The following is a 22,362-nucleotide window of genomic DNA, read 5'->3' on the forward strand; positions in this document are numbered from 1 at the left end:
ACAAAATACAATTCAATAATACAGCAGATAACAGTGTCAGTGATAGTTACATCAGGATATGATTAAATACAAAATACTACAGATTAAACACTTGGCAGATTACAGTACTCTGAAGTACAGGATTAAATGCAGTACAATACGGGGCAGATAAGAGCAAGTAAAGCACATTTAAGGAAGGGTGATAAGTGTCCCAGGGGAAAAACAGAGTTCTACAGGTGCTGTCTGAAGAGGTGAGTCTTAAGGAGGCGCCGGAATGTGGACAGGGACTGGGCAGTCCTGACATCTGTACGAAGGTCATTCCACCACTGCGGAGCGAGGGTGGAGAAGGAGCAGGCTCTGGAGGCAGGGGAGCGTAGAGGAGGTAGAGCCAGTCTTCTAGTGCAGGCGGAGCGGAGAGGTCGAGTGGGGGTGTAGGGAGAGATGAGGGTCTGGAGGTAGCTGGGTGCAGTCTGGTCAAGGCATCTGTAGGCTAGTACAAGAGTCTTGAACTGGATGCGAGCGGTGATCGGGAGCCAGTGGAGTGAGCGGAGTAGTGGAGTTGCGTGGGAGAAGCGAGGCAGAGAGAACACCAGGCGGGCAGCGGAGTTCTGGATGAGCTGGAGCGGATGGGTGGCGGACGCAGGGAGGCCAGCCAGGAGGGAGTTGCAGTAGTCTAGGCGGGAGAGTACCAGGGCCTGGACCAGGAGCTGGGTGGCGTAGTTGGTGAGGAAGGGTCGGATTCTTCGGATGTTGCTCAGGAAGAATCGGCAAGTGCGTGCCAGAGTGGAGATGTGCTGGGAATAAGAGAGGCAGGGGTCCAGGGTGACTCCAAGGTTCTTAGCGGAGGAAGAGGGAGAGAGTGTGGTAGATTCCAGAGGAACAGAGATAGAGAGATCAGAGGAGGGGGAGGAGGAAGAGGGAAAGAAAAGGCTTGCAGGGTCTAAAGGTACTAGTGGTCGAGGCGATCAAAAGCTTTCCCTTTCAAGTATGAAATATAACCATTACCATATGGGATAGAACTTCTTATAGTTTGAATTACCTGAGCGCTTCTAACAAAGCTGCTCCTTTAACGTCGTCTCCGCCCCCAGGACATAAATACGAATGACGTATAAGGCTCAGCACCATTTTCTTTCAGCCTGCCTGAGAAGGACTGAGCTCTGACTTTAAGTCATAACTACGGAGATCAGTTGATTAATTCACTTTTTCTCTCTCTTTCATATTATGAAATATTTTCACTTTGCGATAATTCTCAGCTTAGGTTCTGATTCAGTCTGCTCTGTGGCCATGTGCCCTGTGTGAAGCCAGCGGCTCTCGAAGCCCCTTCCCCAGGATTCAGTACCTTGTTGAGGCTCACGCTCTCTCTCTTGCTGCTCGGCTCTTTGAGAGTCGATATTAAATTCTTGCTAGCGCCTTTTTCATATATATATAGTCAAACCTGCTCATACGACCACCTTTATTTAGCGACCACCTGATCTAAGTGACCAACGATCACACTTCTCTTACCCAGCAACGGACTCAAACTTGTATCAAGCACCCTTACACAGGGCTGTTGTTATAAGAAAAATATGGTTTTAAATGTTACATCCTAAATTCAAAGGAATACGGTAACCATTTTAGCTGTCTTTGTATCCGTAATCAATAAAACAACAGCACCTCTTGTAAAGGAAGAGAGAAAATGTGGAGAAACAAAAGGTTCTCCCTAGATGACAGAATTAAAGTTATTAAACTTGTAAAGACAGTAAGTGCCAGAAAAACTGCTGAAAAATTCACGCAGTTCTTCTCCCCAAGCATGAAGCCCCAGCCCGTAAGCCAGCTAAGCATTGGCAAAACAGGCTTCCTCACTCACAAAGGCAGATTCAGGCTCCTGCAGCCCCTGCTAGAGCTAATGCGCAGAACCATTTTCACAGTCTGCAGCCACAGGCACAAGCTTCTAAGAGCCAGCAACCATAGGGTTTTGCTGCAAGAGGTCCAGGGTCCATTCTATCAGGCCCACCTGGATTACTGGCGATCATGTACCACGGACACCTGGGTGATTACCACCATCAGGGCCGACTACTCTGTGCAGTTTCGATTGACAGTCCTGTTGCTGTCTTTAGCAGCTGAGGCAGCAACTGTACATTCTTACTGTACACTGCTTGCTATTTGCATACTCCCTGGATTTTATCCATCTGCCAGCAGCCTCAGGGACCAGCACAGCCAGCTGCGCCTGCAGCCAGACAGCCTCCCGGCGCAGAGGCAAGAGCCTCAGGCCAAGCCACAAGGTGAGCAGTGGTCCTAGGGGATTGCTGCCACAGGTCCAGGGCCCCTTCTCAGGGAGTCATCTATATTGGCGTCAGTGCACCACAGACATCTGGGTCTTTACTACTGTTAAGACCGGCTACTTACTGCAGTTCATTCACAGTTCCCCGGCCTTTTGGGGCATGACTGCAGCATCAGTCATGGACTCACAGGACACCGCTGTGGTGTCTCAGGAGGTAGCAGCTCTGCTGCAAAAACAGGCTATTCATATTGGTACACCCCCTCCAGTTGGAGGACGGGCTCTACTCCATGCCCAAGCGTGATGGTGGCCTCAGACCAATCCTCGACCTCAAGCAGGTCAGCCTGATCTGAGTTGAAGGAGGTTTAAAATGTTGACGATGCAACAGCTATTGCAGTCCTTTAGGCCAGGCGACTAGTTCACCATGGTGGATCTCAAAGATGCCTATTTCCATATCCCCATAAAAACCGGCACACTTAAGTACCTGCGGTTCACTTTTCAGGGTCTTGTCGTTTGGTCTCTCTCTAGCTCCCTGTGCCTTTTTCGAAGTGCATAGAGGCTATTCAGGCCCCATTGAGACTCAGAGGCATCAGAGTACTCAATTACCTAAACGACTGGTTCATGTGTTCAGTCTCCAGTGCAGGCAGAGGCCCACATGGAACTCTCCACAGTCCACCTTCATCAGTTGGGCCTGTCTGTGAGTCGAGCAAAGAGCCGCACACAGCCTCCTATTGGGAATGCGCCTAGACTACAAGTCCATTCTGTACACTCTGTCGGATGACAGTGTGCAGAGAATGGCCGCTTGTCTGAAGCTTTTCGGCACCCTCTCCAAGCCTGGTTCAACAGCAGGGTTTTTCAGCCCACATTAAACTGTGGCCGTCTGATGACAGTGTCTCTTCACTGTCTGACTTGCCCGAACTTCGCAACCTGCTCAGTCAGGCGCGGGGGACATTGTGGCATCCCAACCTATCAAGCCTGTGGCTCTGGGTTTGGCCCCTGAATGGAAACATTTGAGCCGTCTGGGGTTAGCCGGCGTTTTCAGATGTGGTGCTTGCCTAAGGGCTTTGACACCATGACCTGTCCCATGCAGTTAAACTGCAATTTTTACAGAACATGTTGATAAGGGGAATCCCCCTCTACATTAAAGGTCTATTTGGCAGCTATTTGCCATATCAAAACTGATTCAGTCTCCCCAGGAGCTCGGCTTCCTGGCAGGGCAAAACATTTTGGAAGTGGTTAAGTGCTTCGGCTGCCTATGAAGGACAGTGTTCCTCGCTGGAGGTTAAATGTGGTGCTCAATGCACTCTTCAAGCCTCCATTTCAGCCCACGCATTCAGCTGAGCTCAGATGTTATCGCTCAAGCGACTGTTTGCTTGCTATCACCTTTGCAAAGCGGGTGAGCGAGATGCAGGGGTTCTCCTTAGTGAGAACCTGTTTAATTTTTACAGAAACAAGGACAAAGGTTACGCTCAGTACTGATCCTGCCTTTTGCCGAAAACTATCTCAGCATTCCATATCAACCAGTCCGGGGAATTTGAGGCTTCTTTGCACTCCCTTCCAGTCTGACAGGGAGCTGCAGCTCCATACACTCTGCCCAGTGCGGGCCCTGGCATGCTGTGTTGACAGGACAAAAAGTTGGAGGCAGTCCAGACAATGTGTTGGCTGCGCTGGGACAAAGTCCCATGGTCAAGCCCTGTCTAGGCAGAGGTTGTCCAAATGGACAGCATACACATGCAGGACTGCCTAAGAAAAGCTCATTGCCCATTCTTTCAGGGGCATGGCAACTTTGTGGGCTTTATGCCAGGGTGCATCTGTGAAGGACATTTACAATGCAGCAGTGTGGGCCACTTCCCATACCATTGGTAGGCTCTACAGACTTAGGTCGTGGATCCACAAAAAAAAAAAAAAAAAAAAAATTACATTTCATACTCGATAGGGAACGTTAGGTTATTATCAGAACCCTGGTTCCCTGAAATAGAAATGTAATCATTAACCTTCAAGGTCACTGTGTCCATGATTGCAGCAGTCTTGAAGGAAAAATTATATTGAGATCTGTGCGTGCAGTTTATTTATGTCCTCGGGGCATGACTGTGTCACAGGCTTTGTAATATCTATTCAGGTTACAGGGTATTTATGGATAAATACCCATGACGTAATGGTTACATGTCTATTTCAGGGAACCAGGGTTATGATAATAACCTAACATTTTATAGTATGGATGGGGTTAAAATTCCCCATCCAGCTAAATCCGTGCAGAATGTGACCGTATCCAGATAGGTTAATTTACCTCCCAGTACTGTGTGTGTCTCCTTCCTGATCTGACAGCACCCCTGGCATCCTTGCCACACATGCCAATAAAGCATTTTTTTAATTTGAATTTGAGATGGGGGAAAGAGAGTCAGTGGTGAAAGAGAGAGAGAGTGGGGAAAGAAAGAGAGAGTGATGGGGAGAGAGGAGGAAAAGAGAGGTAAAAAGGGGTAAGGTAAAAAGGGGTAAGATAGGAAGGGAAAGAGAGAGGACAAGTGAGAGAGAGAGAGGGAAAAAGACACAGGAGGTAGGAAAGATAAAAAGGAGAGGGGGAACCGAGGGATGGGAGACAGAGGGGGAGAGGGAAAGAGAGGGATGGAGGGAGAGACAAATGGAGGAATGGAGGGAGGGATGGGGAAGCGAAGGAGGGAGGGAGGGAAAAGGAGGGAAAGAGAGGGAGTAAGGGAGAGGGAATGGGAGAGTGAGGAGAAAGGAAGGAGGGAGAGGGAGGAGAGAGGGGGTAGTGGAAGAGGGAAGGAAGAGGGGGAAACAGGAAAATGGAGAGAGAGAGAGAGAGAGAGAGAGAGAGAGAGAGAGAGACATTAAGGGATACAGACAGAACAAGACAATCAAATAGATTAAAATCTATCACAGTTCCTGATGATTTCAGTCTTGGCAGCAGCAGAGCAGCCAGTTGTACAGAAGTGAGTTTCTAGTGAGTTCCTGTCTCCTTATCTCTGCAGGCTGGGGCGGTGTGATCTCACAGGGGATTGCTGTGAGGACCTGGCCTCTGCTCTTTGTACAAACCAGTCAACCCTGAAAGAGCTGGAACTGAGATGGAATAAGTTGGGGGAATTGGGGATGAAGCTGACTGCTGCACTGAAGCATCCAAACTGTAAATTAGAGAAACTGGGGTAAGTAAACTCTGTGTTTGTGTGAATATTACATTACTGACTGAGAGGAATGACAAGGGGGAAGAGGGGAAAGACAGAGAGAGAGATGGAGAAAGAGAGAGAACGTAAGGTGGAAAAAAGAGATGGGAAAAAGAGATAGAGTTGGGGGAGAGTGGAAGAGAGCAAGAGAACAGGGGAGATAGAATGCAGGGAAAGCAAGGGAAAAAGAGGGAGGAAAAGAGATAGGGAAAGAGAATGAGGGAGAGGAAAATAGAGGGAGATAATAGAGGGAAGGAGAGAGGGAGAAAGGAGAGGGCAGAAAGAGAGGGGGAAGAGAAAGAGAGAGTGGGGAAAGAAAAGAGAGAAGGGAAAGAGTGAGGGAGGGAGAGAAAATGGAGGGAGAGAGATAATAGAGGGAAGGAGAGAGGGGCAAGGAGATGGTGAAGAGAGGGGGAAGAGAAAGCGAGGGGTTTGGAGAGAGAGCAGGGAAAGAGAGAGTGAAGAGAGATTAAGAGCTGACACTAACAGGAAAAACATATTATAATAATAATAATAATAATAATAATAATAATAATAATAATAATAATAATAATAATAATAATAATAATAATAACAACTACGAATTCTAATAATAATCAAATTGAATTAGAAAATGACTACCCTATGACCAGTCCAGAGAGAGTGGCAGTCCTACTGGGGGAGGGACACACAGCCCCCTGGCTGCCCAGTATGTGTGTGCTTGTCACAGTCTGAGGGGAAAAACCTAGACATTACACAGGGACCAGACATCATTGGTCATGGTTGATACTGTAAATATGGAAAGGGGTGGGGGGTGGTAATGAAGGTGGGTGTATAGGGGGAGGGAAGGGCAGAAGGATGGGGGGAACAGGAGAGTTATCTGTTTGTATTGTGTCTCTATTGATGTTTGTTGTTTAAGTGCTTTGGCAAAACTTAATTGTATTTTGTCATGCCAATAAAGCCTTTTTTTGAGTTTGAATTTGAGTTTGAATTTGAGAGGGGGGAAAAGAGAGGGGGAGAGAGAGGTAGAGGAAGGAAAGAGAAAATTGGAAGGAGGGGCAGAGGGAAAACAGGGAAGGAGAGAGGTGGGAAGAGAAAGATAGAGGGGGAAATAATGTATATGAGGGACACAGAGAGAGAGAGAGAGAGAGAGAGATTTGATTTTTAAATCCCTTTATTGAACAACACAAAAGAAAAACAACAAAACATTAAAATAACATAAATACTAGTAAATTCCAGCACTGGTCATAATAGAACAAGAATAAAACACAGATAAATAACTGAAACATTCTAAAAACAGCAAAAAAACTAAAAACACACCAACAATTTTAAAAATTAAAAATTAGCATGCCATCTTCACCCACTGCACACACCCCATCCTCAATACACCACCTCATCATAAAATTATCCATATCATTCAATATGCTGTAATAAGAAAAATCAGCTTTTACCCTGGTTACAACCAGAACTCTAAAAACACACAGGGCATCATCTATACCAGTGCTAGATAATCTGTTCTTACGGGATTTTAAAATCGCCAGCTTCGCTTGACCCAGGAGAAAATTAATCAAGGCACACCGATGACGATATTTAAAAGAATACTTAATACTTAAAATTAGTAACTCTTTAGTAAAACGCACCCCGAGGTTCATCAGCAGGCCTTCTAGAAAAATAAAAAAAGGCCTGAGTCGTGGGCAGTCTGTAAAAAAGTGAAACACAATTTCCACGGCAGGGCAGAAGGGGCACTGCTCCCCACACCTGGGTCAACTCGGCTCAGCCAGCGGATCGTGGCGACAATGCCATGCAACACTCGCCACTGCAGGTCCCCGGAGCGCTTGGGCAGAGGCAGCTTGTACAACACCCTCCAGGACGGCCACACAGGTGAGCCCTCCACTTGGTATCAGTCAGGTCTTTAAGTCTGTGATAATGCCGGGTCTTAACCACAGTGCCGTACAGCTGCCTTTTCTCTGCAGAGTGAAACTGTAAATTGGTCTCTTCATCCAGGGATAACAGCATCCCGGGTCGCTCCCCCCCCTCCTCCTCCTCCTCCGGCAGTGCAGGGGAGAGCAGCACTGAGGGGAAATCAGGCTCACGCTCCGGGGCCTGCCTCTCTGAGAAGCACTGCGCCACGAACTCCAACACTGCTGGGCTCAGGGAGGCTCGGATCTCTCTCAGCACCCTCAGCACTGCAGTCAACTCGGCCCCAGTCTTCCATCGCCACTCAGTCCAGTCTACCAGGTGACCCAGGGTGGTGACTCCGGCCTGTAAAAACACTAAAAAAAGCTGTTTTGAATTAAAAGCATCAATGTTAAAAATCCTATTAAAAAACAAAGGCTCCTCAAAAATAAAACATGTACAGAGGCTTTCATCTGTCCTTAAAATCTTAATTAACCCCCAGGCATTTAACATGTTACTGTAAAAGCTTTCCAGCTCAGTTCTAATAACTTTACTGGGGGTCATTAAAAACAGCTGTCTGTCTAAGCCAAGCCCCCCAACCCTCTTGAGGAGGGACAAAGCCATGCCTCTCCAGCTCAGCTCAGGGGTGTACAGCAGTCTCTGGGCTGCCTGCAATCTGAACGCAGCGACCCGGGAGGGGATGTCAATCAGTCCCTGCCCTCCTTCGTCTTGGGGCAGGTACAGTACTGCTGGTTTCAGCCAGTGGTTTCCATCCCAAAAAAAATTAACTAGTTTTTTCTGGACCTGCTCCAGCAGCCCTGGGGGAGGGTCCAGACACATTAATCTGTGCCACAGCATGGACGCTACCAAGTTGTTAATCACAAGGACTCTCCCCCTGAAGGAGAGGCGGTTTAGCAGCCACTGCCAGCTCTGTAGCCTTCCTGCTACCTTCTCCAGCACCCCCTCCCAGTTTCGCTGCATGAATGCCTCAGTTCCTAAGTACACCCCCAGCACTTTTAATCCAGTTCTGTTCCACTCCAGCTTCTGTGGCAGGGACGGAGGAGGCTTTCTCAGCCAGCTCCCTGCGAGAAACGCTCCACTTTTGGCCCAATTCACCCGTGCTGAGGAGGCTCTTTCAAAGCTCGTCATGCATGATTCCAGCACCGCCACGTCTTTATCGCTGGTCACAACACATTCAGGTCATCAGCATACGCTGAGAGACGGACGGGCTGGGCGGAGGGGAGGGCAGGTATGGCCAGGCCAGCGAGACGCTCCCTCAGCTGGTGTAGCAGCGGTTCAATGGAGATGGCGTAGAGCATCCCCGACAGAGAGCAGCCCTGTCTAATCCCTCTCTGCACTGGGAAGGGCTGGCTTAGACAATTATTAATCTTGACAAGGCTAAAAATATTAGAATATAAAATTTTAATATAAGAAATAAAAACAGGACCAAAACCAAATGCCTCTAGGGTGCGAAATAAAAAGCCATGGTCTACCCTGTCAAAAGCCTTCTCCTGGTCAAGCGACACCAGCCCAAAATCTAAGTTAAAAAGCTTAGATACATTAAAAAGATCTCTGATTAAAAACAAATTATCAAAAATTGAGCGTTTTGGTATACAGTATGTCTGGTCACTGTGCACCACAGTACCCATACACTCCCTAAGACGGCCGGCCAGAGCTTTGGAAAAAACCTTATAATCGCAGCACAGCAACGACACAGGACGCCAGTTCTTCAGCTCACAGAGGTCTCCTTTTTTGGGCAGTAAAGTCAGTACTGCCCTGCGGCAGCTCAGAGGCAGCTCTCCCTCCGCCACACATTCATTCAGCACCTGGTATAGATCAATTCCAATGCAACTCCAGAAATGTTTATAGAATTCAGCAGGCAGCCCATCCAGCCCAGGTGCTGTTCCATTGGAGAGCTGTGTGACGGCGGTTGTGAGCTCCTCCAGTGTGATGACGGTGTCCAGGCCGCGGCTTTCCTCCTCACCCAGGTGAGGGAGACCTTCCAACAGCCGCTCCGTCTCCTGCTGGTCGCAGCCCTCAGCCTGGTACAGTTCTGAATAAAATGTCACCGCGGCCTGACGAAGCTCCGCAGGGCTGGAGACCTCTCTCCCCCCGGGCAGCTTCAGAGTAAGCATTTGTTTTCTTTCAGCTTCTTTCTTCTCCAAGCTGAAGAAGAAGGTCGTGGGGGAGTCCATGTCTCTTAATTCCACGAATCTTGCTCTTACCAGGGACCCCTTGACCTTCTCCTCCAGCAGGCTGCCCAGGTGCTGTTTCCTCTCTTTCAAGCTGCGATAAACCTCTTCCGTGCTCTGACCGCCCAGCTCTCTCTCAATCTCTAAAATCTCATTCTCTAGCTGGCTGGCCACTGCATTCAACTCACTAGTGACGTTCTGGGTGAATTGCTGACAGAATATTTTAATTTGGATTTTCCCCACATCCCACCACTGTCTCAAATTAGAAAAACATCTCTTTTCTTTTCTCCAGTTATTCCAAAATAGTTTGAATGTTTCCTTAAACTGTGTGTCTTGTAATAATTTAATATTAAAGTGCCAATAGGATTTGGAGTGCGTGCAGTGGGTAAACACAAAACAGCTGTGATGAGGTGATAATCAGATAGAGACGTGGGATGAATACTGCTGCCAATAAAACTATTAAGGTGGTGCTTTTGGGTGTAAAATCTATCTAACCGTGCTCCAGACAGTTGACCATTATTTAATTTAATCCAAGTATATTGTTTAGATTGATTATGTAAATTTCTCCAGATGTCAACTAAATCAAATTTTGTCAGCACGCCAGCCAGCTCTCTCGCAGATTGGGGATTGGGTTCATCATGATTTCTATCATAATTAAAATCCAGCGTACAGTTAAAATCCCCTCCCACCAAAATAAAATGCTCTGGATCACACTTCTCTAAAACCTGGTTGAGTTTTTTAAAAAATAAAATCCTGTCATTATACAAATTAGGAGCATAGATGTTAAAAAGATAAATAAAAACACCATTTAATTTTAATTCAATTTTTAAAAGCCTCCCTTGTACAACTTCCTCTACAGACACCACGTCTACTCCCAGCCCCGGAGAGAATAAAACTGCCAGCCCCGCACTAACATTAGAGCCGTGACTTAAAATCGCCTTACCCTTCCACTCTGACAGCCAGTGCGCTTCATTGCTGCTGTCAGAGTGGGTCTCCTGCAATAGAATAAAATTGGCTTTTTTAATAAAATTAAAAAATTGGGCTCTCTTAAAAACATCACGGCAACCATTTATATTTAAAGAACTCACTAAAAACTTATCCATAAAGGAAGAAAAATAAAATAGCAATAAATAAATACAAAAAACAAGGGTAAAAGCTTTAAAATTGAATTGATCCATTAAAAACCTTTTGATTGCTCAACCATTTTTCTTGCAGTGCTTACAAACTTTTTCAAACGAAACCTCTTTTTCCTGTCAAATTTTTCTAAACTCGCTTTTCTTAAGTACATTAGCAGAGGCTAAAAACAATTTCAAGTCAGGAAAGAAAAGTGGAATTTCAACTCCCCTTTTACCCTTTGTGCAATCCATAAAATTAATAAACTGATCAAGCGAATACAGTTTTTTTGGGCTGACTGACCTGGATGTCGCAGAGCATCGAGGTGTCAGAGAGCTCTCCCTCCTCATCCTCGTCTTCTCCCGCGAACGCCTCCCATTCCTCGGCCGAATCCTCCTCTCTGGCTCCCGACTCCTCTTCCTCCGGCCGTGAGGACTCTGCTGAGGGCAGGGCTATGGCGTCACTGGATGCTAGTCCAGCGCTGCCACTAGCCTCCTTCCCTGTGCGGGGATGCTCCGCAGCCACGGCCTGATCACCGCTGTCGCCGCCGCTCTCCCCCGGCCCCGACTTTCCGACAGCGGCAGCGCTGGGCTGAGACCCCGCATCACCACCAACCAGCGAGCCGTGGCTCGGCTCCCCAGGAGCAGCGAGTTGAGGCTCGCCGCTACCTTTGTGAGCCGCCACAGGGCCCCAGATAGACTCCCCCACGACCACTGCTTCATATCTTTTCTGCATTTTCTTTTTTTTAATCACAGCAGTAAAGCTCCCCTCAGGATCGGCAGTGGGTTCCTGTACGGTTGACTCTGTAGGAGGATCCGCTACTGTAGACTGCTCCTCCGCAGCAATCCTCTTCTTAACTCGGGGCGCAGGCACGGGCGTCTCCGCCGACTCCTCCACCTGTGCTCCCCGAACACCCTCAGCCTGACCAGCCCCCTGCCTTTCAGCGCTGCCCTCCGCCGCAGCCGCTGATCTGAGCTTAGGGCAGGCTTGTTTCATATGCCCTTCTTCGCCACAATGAAAACATTTCATTGTGTCTGAAGTTGCAAAGATAACACATTCCTTCCCCTCTATAATAAACCTCCAGGCTACATTAAGATCCTGCCCTGGGTTATGCGGCAATACAAACACTTGTCTACGAAAAGACATTACATGTTTCACCTCGGGGTTCCTACAGCCTAGCGGAATCATTCTAATCGGGGACATGATTTTACCGTATCTTGCCAATTCTCTTTCAATCACTGTATTTGGAATAAAAGGGGGGACATTTGATAAAACCACTTTCCTTAGAGGAGTTGAAAGAGGTAAAGCAGAAATAAAAGCACCATTGACAGAAAATCCTTCCTCTACAATCTTATTTACCAGTGTTTCTTGACTTAAAAACACAACAATGGCCTTATTCATACGTGAAGCAGATTTTATATTGTTAAAACCAATTGACTTACCGACCGATAACAGTACGTCCTCCACGGAAACTTCATTGTCGGGCACACACCTGAACCCATGTCTCCGTGTCAGTCCCTGTACAACGCCGGAGTGTGAGCCCATTTCGGGCTACACAAACTAACTTAGCTTCCCAAACGGCAAGGCCAACAGATAGATAAATAGAAAAATAAATAAACAAACAAATAAATAAATAGATAAATAAATAAAAATGTAGATGATATAAATATATATATTTAAAATAAACTTATAAAATTCCTTTTAAATTAAGCGTGTAAAAATAGTAAAACCAAGACTGTAAGAACAGACCTGCACTATTCAAACACACCGCTCTCAGCTCACAAGCCCCTCCCACAATCCCACAATCCTGAGAGAGAGAGAGAGAGAGAGAGAGAGAGAGAGAGAGAGAGAGAGAGAGAGAGAGAGATTAAAGGAGACAGTCAGAACAAGACAATCAAATAGATTAAAATCTACCCCAGTTCCTGATTTCAATCTTGGCAGCAGCAGAACAGCCAGTTGTACAGAAGTGAGTTTCTAGTGAGTTCCTGTCTCCTTATCTCTGCAGGCTGGAGCAGTGTGGTCTCACAGGGGATTGCTGTGAGGACCTGGCCTCTGCTCTCTGTACAAACCAGTCAACCCTGAGAGAGCTGGAGCTGAAAGGGAATAACCTGGGGGAATCAGGAATGAAGCTGACTGCTGCACTGAAACATCCAAACTGTAAATTACATAAACTGGGGTAAGTAAATACTCTGGGTGTTTGTGTGAATATTACATTACTGAGAGGAATGACAAGGGGGAAGAGAGAATAGAGGGGAAAGATAGAGAGAGATGGACAAAGAGAGAGAGAATGAAAGGGGGAAGAAAGAGAAGGGGAAGAGGGAGCTAGAGAGCAGGGAGAGATAGAGTGGGGAGAGAGTAAAAGAGAGCAGGGGAGAGAGAAAACAGATGGGAGAGGAAAAGGGAGGGAGTGAGATAAATGAGGGAAGGAGAGGGGGAAGGAGAGGGTGGAAAGAGAGAACAAGGGTGAGAGACCATAACTACATGATGGGGAAGCTCTATGAGGAGAACCAGATCAGCATCACAGAGCCTCAGAACAACTGCTCTAATCAGGCCCCAGTGATATCTGAAATAGCGTGCATCTAAAATACAGTGCTGCCAGAGCTGAAACAGGCCTTACGTCCTGGGAATATTTGGTCAGTGTTAAAGACCTAAAACAAAAACAACTACTGACCAAATATAGATTGAGCGACCACAATTTAGCAATTGAAAAGGTTTGATAAAGAGCCACCTGGAGACCCAGAGAGAAGAGACTGTGTGAGCACCATGAGCCAGGCCAGATAGAGACAGAGCTCCACTTCCTACTGCAGAGAGAAGAGAGAGGAGAGGAGAGTGTGTGAGCACCGTGAGCCAGGCCAGATAGAGACAGAGCTCCACTTCCTACTGCAGAGAGAAGAGAGAGGAGAGGAGAGTGTGTGAGCACCGTGAGCCAGGCCAGATAGAGACAGAGCTCCACTTCCTACTGCAGAGAGAAGAGAGAGGAGAGGAGAGTGTGTGAGCACCGTGAGCCAGGCCAGATAGAGACAGAGCTCCACTTCCTACTGCAGAGAGAAGAGAGAGGAGAGGAGAGTGTGTGAGCACCGTGAGCCAGGCCAGATAGAGACAGAGCTCCACTTCCTACTGCAGAGAGAAGAGAGAGGAGAGGAGAGTGTGTGAGCACCGTGAGCCAGGCCAGATAGAGACAGAGCTCCACTTCCTACTGCAGAGAGAAGAGAGAGGAGAGGAGAGTGTGTGAGCACCGTGAGCCAGGCCAGATAGAGACAGAGCTCCACTTCCTACTGCAGAGAGAAGAGAGAGGAGAGGAGAGTGTGTGAGCACCGTGAGCCAGGCCAGATAGAGACAGAGCTCCACTTCCTACTGCAGAGAGAAGAGAGAGGAGAGGAGAGTGTGTGAGCACCGTGAGCCAGGCCAGATAGAGACAGAGCTCCACTTCCTACTGCAGAGAGGAGAGGAGAGGAGAGTGTGTGAGCACCGTGAGCCAGGCCAGATAGAGACAGAGCTCCACTTCCTACTGCAGAGAGAAGAGAGAGGAGAGGAGAGTGTGTGAGCACCGTGAGCCAGGCCAGATAGAGACAGAGCTCCACTTCCTACTGCAGAGAGAAGAGAGAGGAGAGGAGAGTGTGTGAGCACCGTGAGCCAGGCCAGATAGAGACAGAGCTCCACTTCCTACTGCAGAGAGAAGAGAGAGGAGAGGAGAGTGTGTGAGCACCGTTAGCCAGGCCAGATAGAGACAGAGCTCCACTTCCTACTGCACTGCCCCAAATACAATTTTTGTCAGGGACACATTCATTCCCAAATTCACAAGTCACATAAGTGACTTCACCCACCTCACAGAAACAGAAAAAATATGAATATTTTTAGGAGAGGTGGGGACAACATCTGGGGCTGGTTGCATAAAAGACAGACTAACGTCTTTGGCTTAGTCTACTGTTAAGTCAGACCACCGAAAGACACGCAGATAAAACAGTTGCATAAAATAGTCTTTCGTTAGACTGGTCTTTTAGTCAATTTTACAATGTATCCTGGGAAATTTAAAAACAAACAAACATGACTGACGCGTTGCCTGTGGGAGGGAGAGTGGAGTCAGCCAGCATGTGACTGATAGAGTTGGTGGTTGTCCCTGAAGCAAGCTGCAGTGCAGTTTCTTGTGATGAAATAGTGATAAATGACGAAGGTATGTAGACAGGGTAACAATAACAGTATCAGCACTGCGTGCAGCACAGGGAAGCCGACAGAGAGAGAAGCGAGAAACATGATACTCCAGAAACACAATCATAATCTGATTCTTGAGGAGAGAAAGCTTAATTTAGAGATTGAAAAACTAGTTAGAAAAAAAGAAACTACTATTAGAAATAGGAAAAATGTCAGAGCTATGAAGTCAAATGCAACCAAACATCAACAATTTGTTTTTATTTTTTTTCAAAAAATGTACTAAATTATTAAATACACGTTTCATTATGTCATATTGTTTTCTTAAATAAATAGCCTAATTTGAAACAATTGCAGGTATAATACAACAGAAATCACTTTATTGTGGTTTACAATCTAATTAAAATATAGAATAAGTCATTATTTTTAAATATTTACAGTGTTTGAAAATACACTCATAACCCATACAGATTGGTGTAATGTGTGCTGCATATGAGGGTTATATGTAGGATATGTTCTACTGTTTAAAAGTGCATTTTTGTAATGTATTCAATTTATTCAATTTATTTGAAAATGATCTGTATCTGTTAAATATTACATTGAGAAAAAAACTCTCCCCAATCATTTGTCTGATGTATGTCTGAGCCATCTTCATCCACTCCTGCTGGCTCGGGCAGTTCATCCTCTCCATACTCAGGGACACCATTCGGTCCCTCTGGGTCTGGCAGTGCAAGTTTCTTATCTTTATATGAACAACAATTTAATGTATTGCACTGAAAAAGTAAACAATACCATTTTATTTTCATAATATTTATATTCATAGTATTTTGTATTCTATAATTCTTTATACTTGTTTCACATATACATGTACATTTTCAGTCCCTAATCAAAAAAAATAAAAATCAGAAAACATGACACTTTGTGCAAATAAATGTTACATATACCTTAAACTTTAAAAAGTATTCTAATCATTTTCATATGCACAATAACCTCAGTAGGTGAAACTGCACAGCAGTCTGGTGATACACAAGAGTAGTTAATAAACAACACGGACAAAGACTCATGGTTTACAGACAACAAAACTCTGGCTTCTCCTTCGATCAGCATAAGGTTGTTAACTAGCTCGGCTGCGTCCCGTTTTATACTGCTAAACTCCTCCCTTGCAATCAGGTCTGCCCCACAATTTCTCCAATCGTGTAGGCAGCACAGCTGATCAATAGACTTGTTCAGCAATCTTACAGCCACACCCCTCACCGAGATGGCCGACTTCCGGTTTCTTCCCTACCAGGAAGTCAGCTGGTCTTCATAAAGATACTCGCCTTACTTAGCGCCCTCTTGGGTTGGGAGGTGGACTTACACCTCTGATTCCTTCTCTCCTCGTCACACTTGCCTAGCAGAAAAAACTGTCTTCTAAAAGACAGCACATGTTTAATATTTTCATCCCTGCAACCCAATGTTTTTAATGGGGGATACTTGTTTCCCGTATCGGGCCAGTTTTCTCTCCAGCATTCAATTCTGTAAAAAAGGCAGAACATTCAATATTATGATTGTTTTTTTACAGTCTTTACTTGGGGTGATACCTGAACAAATTCACCTTTTAAAGAGAAGCCTTCCTCGACCAATTGCTTAACAAGTGACATGTGTTTTAGAAAGACTACAAGGTCCTTGTTCATACGAGATGCCAGCCTTATATTGAATCCAACCACCTGTCCCTCCACCAGCAGACACTGCTCCACTGACACACTGGGGTTTAACTGTTTATAATGAGAATCAGAGAGTTATATGTTACCTTGTTAATATTAATATTGAGCAGTATATGTATGCTATGGTTGATTTGTGTTTGAAATGCTTTTGGCAATACTGGAGGAAGAAAGACAGAGAGGAAAAGAGAAGGAAAGAGGGAGAGACAGGGAGAGAGACAGGAAGGATGGAGAGGGAGAATGAGGGAAAGAGACAAGGTAGGTCGGAGGAAGAGGCACTGAAGCAGAGGAGAAGCAAGAGAGAGAGAGAGAAAGAAGGAGGAAGAAAGAGGGTGTGATAAAGGAGAATACGATAAAGGGAGAAACATGGAGGGAGGGAGGTAGGAAGAGACAGGGATGGAGGGAGAGAGAGACTAAGTGAAGGAGGGGTAGAGGAAGAGAGACAGAAAGGGAGGGAGGGGGAAGAGACAGGGAGAGGGAGAGAGCGATGGAAAGGAGAGCGGAAGTGATGGAAAGAGAGGGGAGAGAGGGATAAAGGCAGAGACAGGGATAGAGGAAGGGAGAGGCTGTGTTGTGTTTGTAAACCTCTGTCTCTCTGTGTCTCTCAGGCTGGTTGGTAATCAGTTCAGTGAGGAGGAGAAGAGGAGATTGAAGTCTCTGCAAGTGGAGCTGAGGAGATCGGGGCGTTACGTGACTGTGGAGGTATGACATCATTAGGTGCTGTTCTGTTCTGATGTTCATGCTGTATCATCCCCAGTGGGTACTGGGAACAGGTCCTGCATACCAATATAATATCACATAATAAAAACGCTATTTTTCCTGAGCGGTGTTTCACCTCAGATGCTGTGTGCTAATTGGAAATTTATTAAACAGGTCTGTCCTAAATATCAACATTGTCTTTACTTAAAATAATAATAAATTTAAAAAAATTCACAAGCCTGCAGCATTCAGTCTCTCCATGTTCATTGACTGACAGATCATTTGTACATGCAGCACTGATGTAGATATGCTGACAGATTTAAATGAATTTAAAGAGAGGATCAGATTCCAAACAAACACATTCTCATTGTAGCACTGTGTCGTGTGTTTACCAACAGTTTTGAGTTGTAGAAGAAACGAGCCAACAAGGCAAATAGGAAATCAACAATGACCTCTTCAAACAGCTCTAACAATAGCTCTCCAAACAGCTCTAACAATAGCCCTCCAAACAGCTCTAACAATAGCTCCCCAAACAGCTCTAACAATGACCTCTCCAAACAGCTCTAACAATGACATCTCCAAACAGCTCTAACAATAGCTGTCCAAACAGCTCTAACAATAGCTCTCCAAACAGCTCTAACAATACCTCTCCAAACAGCTCTAACAATGACATCTTCAAACAGCTCTAACAATAGCTCTCCAAACAGCTCTAACAATGACCTCTACAAATAGCTCTATCAATAGCTCTCCAAACATCTCTAACAATAGCTCTCCAAACAGCTCTAACAATAGCCCTCCAAACAGCTCTAATAATAGCCCTCCAAACAGCTCCAACAATGACCTCTCCAAACAGCTCTAACAATGACATCTCCAAACAGCTCTAACAATAGCTCTCCAAACAGCTCTAACATTAGCTCCCCAAACACCTCTAACAATGGCTCTCCAAACAGCTCTAACAATAACTCTCCAAACAGCTCTAACAATGACCTCTCCAAACAGCTCTAACAATGACATATCCAAACAGCTCTAACAATAGCTCTCCAAACAGCTCTAACAATGACCTCTCCAAACAGCTCTAACAATGACCTCTCCAAACAGCTCTGACAATGACCTCTCCAAACAGCTCTAACAATAGCTCTCCAAACAGCTCTAACAATGACCTCTCCAAACAGCTCTAACAATGACCTCTCCAAACAGCTCTAACAATAGCTCTCCAAACAGCTCTAACAATAGCTCTCCAAACAGCTCTAACAATAGCCCTCCAAACAGCTCTAACAATAGCCCTCCAAACAGCTCTAACAATAACTCTCCAAACAGCTCTAACAATAGCTCCCCAAACACCTCTAACAATGGCTCTCCAAACAGCTCTAACAATAACTCTCCAAACAGCTCTAACAATGACCTCTCCAAACAGCTCTAACAATGACATATCCAAACAGCTCTAACAATAGCTCTCCAAACAGCTCTAACAATGACCTCTCCAAACAGCTCTAACAATGACCTCTCCAAACAGCTCTAACAATGACCTCTCCAAGCAACTCTAACAATAGCTCTCCAAACAGCTCTAACAATGACCTCTCCAAACAGCTCTAACAATGACCTCTCCAAACAGCTCTAACAATAGCTCTCCAAACAGCTCTAACAATAGCTCTCCAAACAGCTCTAACAATAGCCCTCCAAACAGCTCTAACAATAGCCCTCCAAACAGCTCTAACAATAGCCCTCCAAACAGCTCCAACAATGACCTCTCCAAACAGCTCTAACAATGACCTCTCCAAACAGCTCTAACAATGACATCTCCAAACAGCTCTAACAATAGCTGTCCAAACAGCTCTGACAATGACCTCTCCAAACAGCTCTAACAATGACCTCTCCAAACAGCTCTAACAATGACATATCCAAACAGCTCTAACAATAGCTCTCCAAACAGCTCTAACAATGACCTCTCCAAACAGCTCTAACAATGACATCTCCAAACAGTTCTAACAATAGCTCTCCAAACAGCTCTAACAATGACCTCTACAAATAGCTCTAACAATAGCTCCCCAAACACCTCTAACAATGGCTCTCCAAACAGCTCTAACAATAACTCTCCGAACAGCTCTAACAATGACCTCTCCAAACAGCTCTAACAATGACATATCCAAACAGCTCTAACAATAGCTCTCCAAACAGCTCTAACAATGACCTCTCCAAACAGCTCTAACAATGACCTCTCCAAACAGCTCTAACAATAGCTCTCCAAACAGCTCTAACAATGACCTCTCCAAACAGCTCTAACAATGACATATCCAAACAGCTCTAACAATAGCTCTCCAAACAGCTCTAACAATGACCTCTCCAAAGAGCTCTAACAATGACCTCTCCAAACAGCTCTAACAATAGCTCTCCAAACAGCTCTAAGAATGACCTCTCCAAACAGCTCTAACAATGACCTCTCCAAACAGCTCTAACAATGACCTCTCCAAACAGCTCTAACAATGACCTCTCCAAGCAGCTCTAACAATAGCTTTCCAAACAGCTCTAACAATAGCTCTCCAAACAGCTCTAACAGTAGTTCTCCAAACAGCTCTAACAATGACATCTCCACAGCTCTAACAATAGCTCTCCAAACAGCTCTAACAATGACCTCTCCAAACAGCTCTAACAATGACCTCTCCAAACAGCTCTGACAATGACCTCTCCAAACAGCTCTAACAATAGCTCTCCAAACAGCTCTAACAATGACCTCTCCAAACAGCTCTAACAATAGCTCCCCAAACACCTCTAACAATAGCTCTCCAAACATCTCTAACATAGCTCTCCAAACAGCTCTAACAATAGCTCTCCAAGCAGCTCTAACAATAGCTCTCCAAACAGCTCTAACAATGACCTCTCCAAACAGCTCTAACAATGATCTCTCCAAGCAGCTCTAACAATAGCTCTCCAAACAGCTCTGTAACACAGCAGGGAGGGGGTTAATCCTCCCTGCATAGAAGAAAACATGTGCTAATGCACATTGTGTTAATTGTTAATTATCCCCTGCACCTGGTAATTATTGTTAAATTAGGACCAGGTGCAGGGTATATAAGGGATGCAGTCAGTCTGCTCAGGGCTGCTGTATAGAAGGAGGCAGATAGTGTGCTCTGTCTCCAAGCAGTCACACAGAAGTAAGTGCTGTGTCAAACCTGTGTGGTTTTAGTTTGTTGGGTTTTGTTTGGTGGGGAAACGGCTTAGCCGTCCTACTTGTAGTCAGGGTGTTCCTGAAAGTTAAGTTAGTGCTCGTACAGAGCTAGGTATTTATTTTGTTTGTGGGTATTTTGTGTTCATGATTTGTTTTGTTTTGTTCATCGGTTCTTTATTAAAAATTAGCGCAAAGGCACTTTCAAACCCTCCATCTCTGTGTCTGGTCGGTATTTCAAGGGGCAAAACGAACCCGAGCCGCAAGGCTCGTTTACAAGCTCTAAGAATGACATCTCCAAACGGCTCTAACAATGACATCTCCATACAGTTCTAACAATAGCTCTCCAAACAGCTCTAACAATGACATCTCCATACAGTTCTAACAATAGCTCTCCAAACAGCTCTAACAATGACATCTCCATACAGTTCTAACAATAGCTCTCTAAACAGCTCTAACAATGACCTCTACAAACAGCTGTAACAATAGCTATACATCTGTACAGTAGGTCTATACAATATACAGTGCAGTGGTAAAATAAAAAAAAATACCCAGCACACTTTACTTACAATACAATATGGAAACAATGATCCAAAATGATTTCAGACCATTTTCATTTTACTGTAGGCTACTTAGTGAACAATGAAGACAAAATAGAGCATGGTGTTGCATGAACACAGTACCTTACATATACTGTACACAAATAAATCATTTTTAAATATACACTGCAAGGAAACATCGCAAATAAGGCAAATACTGTGGGAAACATTAAAAAGACTATTGACTCCTGCTGTGGCTTGTTTAATAATTGACTCAAGGACTGACTAGTAATACCAGATAATATGATTATTACACACAAATCTACAACAATACCTGTGTACATTTGGTACTGATGTCTAGATAGATTGTATAAATTTAGCAAAAGAGTAAAACAATGGCTTTATAATATTTGAGATTGTTTACCACATACATGAAGGAAGTGTTAAACCCAAAGGAACTGAAACACAGGGGCCGTTCTCTTGAATGTATTAATCACTGAGTTTGCTAATTGCTTTCCCCCCCGTGTTTTTCTTTAGCAGTATGCTAAAAAAGCAGCTCAGTGTTATTTCTAATTAGCACCATGCTAAAACACAAATATGAATCTAAGATTTGCTTAAAAAATAGTGAGGTGAACGCATAGGGAAGTGGAGCTTGTGATTGATTCCTATAAACCAACCCACAGATATATGACGGGACATTGTTAACTTGTCATTGCTTCTTTTTCTTATCCTCAATAAAACAAGCATCGATAAGCCCTGCTGTCTCTCCCCGACTTCACTGAAGCAAACTCTATCAGCTGGGGGAGGCTTGCAGGGTTGGTTATCATTCAACAGATGAGAATTATTACTTTACCAGGTACTGGTGATATTGTAACTCTGCTCAAATCATTTGATCAATGGTATTGCTGTTCTGGTATAACATGACAAAGAAACTGGGTGTGTGGACTGGAAATAATAAAATGCTGCCTGGTATATTTCTGTGTTCTACCGGGTATTGCTTAAACATTTAAATTGTAGAGCGATTGGAAAGCAAGCAGGACAAACATTCAAACGAAATATTGTGGTAATCCTGTGGTTATTTATGTAGGGATTGGGTTTTATTCAGTCTCCTATCAGTAATTGTATTTGTAATAATAAGTGCTGGGATATACTAGATTCAGAGATCCTGTTCAGTGCTTACTGTGGGGTATTGTTGTTAAGATCACTGGAGAAACAGGCAAGTGGCTTCTGATTTAGTACCAGGTATATTAGACTGTAGCTAAATGGTTTTTTACAGTTCATTTTTAATCTGGGTATTTCTGTTTCAACAGCAAACTCAAGACAGAGCTAGTTCACAGCTTCTTTTTACCTCTATACCCAATGCTTTGTAAACCCCCGTGCTATTAAATCTCTTAACACTTGTACAAAGCTCTGCTAACCTGGACTGCAAAGCCCCTTCGCAGCAGCCTCGCTGGGCCTGGTTCTGGGTCAGCCCTGCAGAAACCTCAGTGGAAATGTCTGGGCCTCACAGCCTGCTTGTGTCA

General features: G+C 45.0%; 1 protein-coding gene across 2 annotated transcripts in view; it reads left to right on the forward strand.

The window, feature by feature from the left end:
* Nucleotides 1-22,362, forward strand: part of LOC117413959 (NACHT, LRR and PYD domains-containing protein 3-like) — a 101,024-nt gene that overhangs the window by 72,349 nt on the left and 6,313 nt on the right. Inside the window, exons 15-17 of one of the 2 annotated variants that reach the window (XM_058999316.1) lie at nucleotides 5,227-5,397; nucleotides 12,601-12,771; nucleotides 17,050-17,143. In XM_058999316.1, the coding sequence (XP_058855299.1) occupies nucleotides 5,227-5,397; nucleotides 12,601-12,771; nucleotides 17,050-17,143 (436 nt within the window). Of the gene's footprint in view, nucleotides 1-5,226; nucleotides 5,398-12,600; nucleotides 12,772-17,049; nucleotides 17,144-22,362 lie in introns of those variants that run through there. The other variant, XM_058999317.1, reaches the window with a different exon arrangement.

Source organism: Acipenser ruthenus, chromosome 25 (assembly GCF_902713425.1).
Source record: "Acipenser ruthenus chromosome 25, fAciRut3.2 maternal haplotype, whole genome shotgun sequence".
Lineage (NCBI taxonomy): Eukaryota > Metazoa > Chordata > Actinopteri > Acipenseriformes > Acipenseridae > Acipenser > Acipenser ruthenus.